General features: G+C 48.3%; 1 protein-coding gene across 1 annotated transcript; it reads right to left on the bottom strand.

The window, feature by feature from the left end:
• Positions 1-2135: 2135 nt before the first annotated feature.
• Positions 2136-3074, bottom strand: LOC308279887 (olfactory receptor 6B3-like; the record flags this gene model as incomplete). Its single annotated transcript, XM_080720069.1, has 1 exon — positions 2136-3074. The coding sequence occupies one exon, from the start codon at positions 3072-3074 to the stop codon at positions 2136-2138; it is 939 nt and encodes a 312-aa protein (XP_080576195.1).
• Between the last annotated feature and the right edge of the window lie 3046 nt (positions 3075-6120).

Below are 6120 nucleotides of genomic sequence, written 5' to 3'. Positions count from 1 at the left end.
AAATCAGCCCGCTTCCTCAAATTGAACTCCTCAAACACCAAAGCCTACCATAAGCCTGACCCTGAGCCCAGGGAAATAGCATTTCTCCTCAGGACTCCCCCAGTTTTTCTTGACCTGGAAGTGTTACCCCATTGCTCAGGGCTATCCTGTCCACTGTTGAAGCAGGCTCCTTGGGGCAGACGTTCCAGGGTCTCCAAACTCAGCTGATCGGCCTCCCTTCAGCTGGGCCTCGAGCAGCACTGCCACCCCCTGGTCCCCAGCTGCAAGTCTGGAAGCATACCTCAGTCCCTTCCTTTCTCCTTCCAAACCTCAAATGCTGACTTGAATGCCCAGGTGGCTCTGGAATGAGCTCTGGCCACCCGATCCCACCCCTGCGCCCAGTTCAGTGCAGGTGGTGCTCATCTTGCCCCTGGACAAGCCCAGCAGCCTTCCCCACGGCCCCCTGCCTGCCTTGGGGCCCCTGCCCACCTCTTGCACATCCACCAAAAGGTAGGAATCCAAACATACTCCATCCTTGCTGTTAGCTGCTGGATAAAGTCTACGTTGGCTGCTCTGCCTGGGAGCACTTGGGCTTCAGACTCCATCTGCCGCCGCCTGTGCGCACTCAGTGTCTGCCCTCGGCTGCTCCTGGAGTCTCACCCTTGTGGACATCAGAGTCCAACCACGCTGGCACCTTCAAGGTCTGCGCTGTTTTAAGCTGCTCCCTGACTCTGAGGCTTTGCTACTGCGGGCTATGCCTGGAGCTCCTCCTTCTCCTTCACATCCTCCTTCTCCTCCTTCTCCTTCCCCTTCCCCTTCCCCTTCCCCTTCCCCTTCCCCTTCCCCTTCCTCTTCCCCTCCCCCTCTTTCACCTTCTCCTTCTCCTTCTTCTTCTTTTTAAAGTGCAAACACAATCCACCACTACCACAAATTAAGTCAAGTTTCCCACGTTTGGGGAAATCGCAGGGGTCAGCACATCCGGAGTGCAGTGGATAAGCCTGCCAGGGGAAAGGCAGTTTCGTGATCACAGTATCTCCCCTGCCAGGTAAGTGCTGCAGCTCCTTCTGATCCCTTTAACATGAGCAACTCCTGTTTCTGTTTTAAGGTACAAATGTGGCTTCCGCTGGGCAGTGCTCCTCAACTCCTCCTAGCCGGGTTTCTTTTTCTCTTTGGCCCCAAGTGTTTACTGTGAGTGTGTCTGCTTTTTACACCACTCCTCTGTCTCCCAGTGGACCCCAGGGCACCAGGCACCGTGCTGGCCTCTGAAGGGCCGACAGTGAGCAGGACAGACATGGTCCTGCCTGTGCGTCTACGTCCCTGCAGACCAGCCAAGACCCGCTCAGCCAGTAATGAAGCTGCAGCTGGCTGACTGTGGGTTGACATTTACGTAAGAAAGGGGCAGAGCTGGTGTTTCCCAGGACTGCCAGAGTGTCTGTCTTGTGTGCTGAGAACAAGTCTGTGCATTCTTGCAACTCCCGGACATGGTGTGCTTGGGGACCCTTAGAGCTCATTTTACAAAAGAGCCTGATATTCCAGCATTTAGACACACTGAAATTTATTGGGAACTGTAAAATGTCATATGCCCTGCTGTGTTTTTCTCTCTTCTGCAATGTGCATGGTAATTTAAAGGTGAGAATGGCTTACTTAATTTTGCCAAGTTCTGCTTTGATTGATACTAAAATAATGAATTATAACACCAATAATAAGATATTACCTGCTTGATTTGAGGGAGAAAAACAGACATGGAAATAATTTTTAAAATAAATGCAGCACTGACTCAAATGATTCCCACCTTAAGCCAGGCTCATCGGTGCTCTTGTGATCCCAGGACTCAGGAGGCTGAGACGGAGGATCACGGGTTCCAGCCAGTGCCTAGTAGTTTAGTGAGGCTCTGGTTCAAAATGAAAAGTAGGAAGTGCTAGGGTGTCGTTCAGAGGTAGACTTCCCCTAAGGGTCAATCCCTAGGACACATACAAACACATTTCTGTGATAAAAATCAAATAGCCAGGCGACCCTTTGGAGAGTCCTCCCCTGTGTGGGAGCTTTGCGGTTTTTCTCTATCCACTGCTAAATGTTGAGTTCTGAAAAAACCAAGCAGCCTCAGGCAGAGCCCGGGCACTCTCAGACGCTGTCCAGAGACGGGTGGGGTGTGCCGCCTACGGTGGAGCCTGAGCCAGCCCCACGGCCTTCCTCAGGGCATCCTTGAATTCCTTGTTCCTCAGGCAGTAGATCAAGGGGTTCAAGATGGGAGTGAGGACGGTGTACAGGACAGAGATGAGCTTGTTGGAGCTGCGCGTGTCAATGGCCTCGGGTCGAACATACATGAAAAACAAAGCCGTATAGAAGATGGTGACGACGGTGAGGTGGGAGGCGCAGGTGGAGAAGGCCCTCCAGCGGCCCGTGGCCGAGGGGATGCGCAGCACGGCCAGTGTGATGTGTCCGTAGGAGAGGACGGTGGCCAGCAGCGGGAACACCAGGATGATGAAGGCCAGGATGAAGTCCACCAGCTCTGCGGTCGAGAAGTCCGTGCAGGCCAGCTTGAGAACGGGGGAGATGTCACAGAAGAAGTGGTTCAAGACGTTGGAGCCACAGAAGGTGGCGCTGGAGATGAAGCCGACCTTGATCACAGAGATGGTGAAGCCGCTCGCGAAGGAGAAGGCCACCAGCTGGACGCAGCGCCCGGTGGTCATGATGACTTGGTAGCGCAGGGGGTGGCAGATGGCCACGTAGCGGTCGTAGGCCATGGAGGCCAGCAGCACGCACTCGGTGCACACCAGGGAGCTGAAGAAGTACAGCTGAGTCATGCAGCCCACGAAGGAGATGCGCTTTCTCTGCAGGAGGAAGCCGTCCAGCATCTTGGGGATGATGTCACACACGTACCAGATCTCCAGGGTTGACATTATGCCCAGAAAGTAGTACATGGGCCAGTGGAGGGAGGCGCTGCTCCAGACCGTGAGGATGATGGCCGCGTTCTCCACCAGGACAAAGAGGTAGGCGAGCAGGAAGAGGAGGAAGAGCACGTACTGCAGCCCCGGGGCCGTGGGGAAGCCCAGCAGGATGAACGTGCTGACCTGGGTGACGTTCTCCCCCCTCATCCTCCTGCACTTGCAAAGATCAGAGGGCCAGCGTGGAGGAGCAGGGGCTGCTGAGGGGAGGAGGCAGGGCAGACCCAGAGGTCAGCTGCGTCCTGAAGGCTAAGGGCGGCTGCGTGCTCCAGCCAGCAGCAGAAGAGAAGAAAAACAGAGCTCCAAGTTCAATATTTAAAATCAGATGATATGAGTTCCAGGTTGTTCTAAGACTTGGCTCTGTGATACCCGGCCTGCTTTCTTCCCAGATGTTCAATGGTGATTGTGAAACTGTGGTTTATTTTAGAATCTAAAAGACTCAGTCACCAGGAGGGCTCCTTAGGCTCTTTGCACCCTTTCTCTAAACCATCACTCCAAATCTCTACTGAAAAACAGGCAGATGAAGCAGCTGAGTGGGAGAGTGGGTCCCTGAAAATGGCAAAAGTGTGATTATGATATTACACATGACAAAAAGAGGCTGAACGAAAAATGACAGAGTAATAACCAACACGACTCTTCTCAAAGTAGGATGGAAACTAAATAACCCACACACCCCAGGTCAACATCTACACAGGGATGTGAGGGGTATGACACCAGAGTGCTGTCTCTGGTCTTATAGACCTGGAGCTTTTTATGTGTGATAGTGACATAGTGACAGAGAACTCCAATTCTGAATGAGAGACTTCTGAGCCCTCCCTCAATGTGAACCTCAAATGTACAGCATTTAAAAAATGCTCTAGTATTAACTTTCAATTAAAAATGCAAATGGCAAGCCAAGTGTGGGTGGCACACCGGCGCCCACGCAAGAAGGAGCAGCAGCTTTGCCTGGTACAAACGCCCCTCTCTCTCTGCTCTTCCTCTTGACATTAACCCACAGTAAGAGTGTAAAGGTAAGTAAAGCCTTTAGCCTTAGAGGCCCATAGAGACCATGAAAGCTTTTGGCTTTAGAAATAGGTAAAGTCGACTGCAGCTGTTAGCCCTACAAATACAGCAAAACACCTACAAGCCCCAAGGCCACAGTGGCCCTGCCTGGTGCATTGTATAAAGCTAGCGGGGCCTCATGCCTCGCTCCTAGAGATGACACACAGCCACACCGGCTGTGATTACTGCCTGTTTCCTCCTATTCTTTGGGATCTGGCCTAGGTATGGAAAATGTAAACTTCATGTGTTACTTGAAAACACCCATAGTTGATGGGCAACCAATATAGCCCAATACAACAGAGGCAAAAGCAAGGTAGGTCATTGGCCCTGCACTAAGCAACTGTGCACTAAGCTAAGTACTTGCACTGCCCAGAGACAAGAGGGCATAGCCTGCCTAAGAAATAAGTCCCGAGCCCACTGCCTTGGGAATGATGATAGGAACATACCAATAAAACATCTGAATTTAAGGGCCGGGCTTGGAGAAGGGGGCAGAGTTCCTTTCAGGCTGTCAGGGTGTCTTTCAGGCACACTGCTTTTCTTCTTTTTCTTTTCTATTTCCTTCTGACTTTGTAATAAAGATTTGTTGAAACTGCAACCGAGCTACTAGTTTTAATTTCCCAATTCAATTTATCTATTTGAATTGAGGAAAAGAGCCCACAGTGGTGCTACAGCTGTAACAGCAAATGCCAGTCATTGGCCCAAGATAAAATGGTAATCCCACTCCCAACACTGTCACTGCATGGAAGGCCCACTGCAAAACAAGACAAGCACACCCACACAGCACTCAGTCCTGCCAAGTATTGTCAACATGGGTACAGAGCCCAGCGCCAGTGCCAGTGCTCTGTAACCAAAGAGACACAGAAAACCATAAAGTCACTTGGGAAAAAAGAGAGAAACTGGACTTAAATACATGAGAAAAAAATCTAGGAGAAGCTAAGATGAGAATAAGCAAAGTATGTGTTTTGCCTCATTTTCAGAGGAGGAAATGAAAGGCTATGTTTTGTTCTTAGAGTTTATAATGGTGGTGCACGCTTGTAATCCAGCATTCCAGAGGCTGAGAGCAGAGGGTCACAGTTCGTGGACAGCCTCAGCTACTTAGTGAGGCCCTCTGCAACTTAGTGAGATCCTGCTTCAAAATAAAGAATAAAAAATAGGACAGGGAGTATAGCTAGGAGGTCAAATGCTCCTGGATTCCATGCCCAGACCCCTCCCCCGCCAAAAAAAAGACAATGTAAGTATGGAAAGAAGAATGAAAGAATACAGAAATAAAGAAAACAAAATTATGCTAAAAATAATGGGTAAGAAAAACACCTGTTGTGACAATAAATGTAAATGAAATAAACTCACCTGCAGAAAGGAAATGACTTCCAACTTGTGTAAACAGATTACATAATGCCTACCCCTATGCAGAATCAAAAACTTTAACACAGGTCAGAACTACAGGTTCAGGTTCAGATATTAAACAAATTTAAAAAAGCAAAATTCTATAATCGATAACTGAACAACTGAAATACAAGACCCCAGATGGTGAGTTTTATTTATATATCCTTTCTTTATTTATTTTCTTATTTTTTTATCATTGGGAAAATTAATTTGGGCATTCTACCTCCAAGCTATACCCCATTCCTTTCTATTTTGACACAGGATCTCACTAAGTTGCTGAGATTCTTGATAAGTGACTGACACTGGCTTTAAACCTGCAATCCTCCTGCTTCAACCCCCAAATGCTGTGATTACAGGCATGCGCCAGCATGCATGGTTATTGATACATGTTTTACTGAATAGTATAACCTTAACATGAAATTAGTAAAAAAAAAAAAAAAACCGACTTGGTATTAGGAGAAAAAGGCAGAAACAAAGTAATTATAGTGAACTTCAATGCACACCTCACTACCTAACAGGTCCCGGTAGGTCAGAGTAGATAAAGATATAGTTTAACAATAATACAATTTAAAATGTTGATTTGAGGGCTGCTAAACAAAATTCCCTTCTTTCTAGTTTCTCTAGAAAACCATTTATAATATCTTCCAATCAGTTTAATCTACCTCCAAAGTGAAAATTATAGATTCCCTATGTTCTTAAACGCAGTGACATAAAATGTTGAAGTCAACTAATATCAGAGAACACACAACTTCTAGCCATGGGGAAAAGGAAG

The sequence above is a fragment of the Muscardinus avellanarius genome (genome assembly GCF_963383645.1).
Source record: "Muscardinus avellanarius genome assembly, chromosome: 2".
NCBI lineage: Eukaryota > Metazoa > Chordata > Mammalia > Rodentia > Gliridae > Muscardinus > Muscardinus avellanarius.
This window is presented reverse-complemented; position numbering and strand designations above follow the sequence as displayed.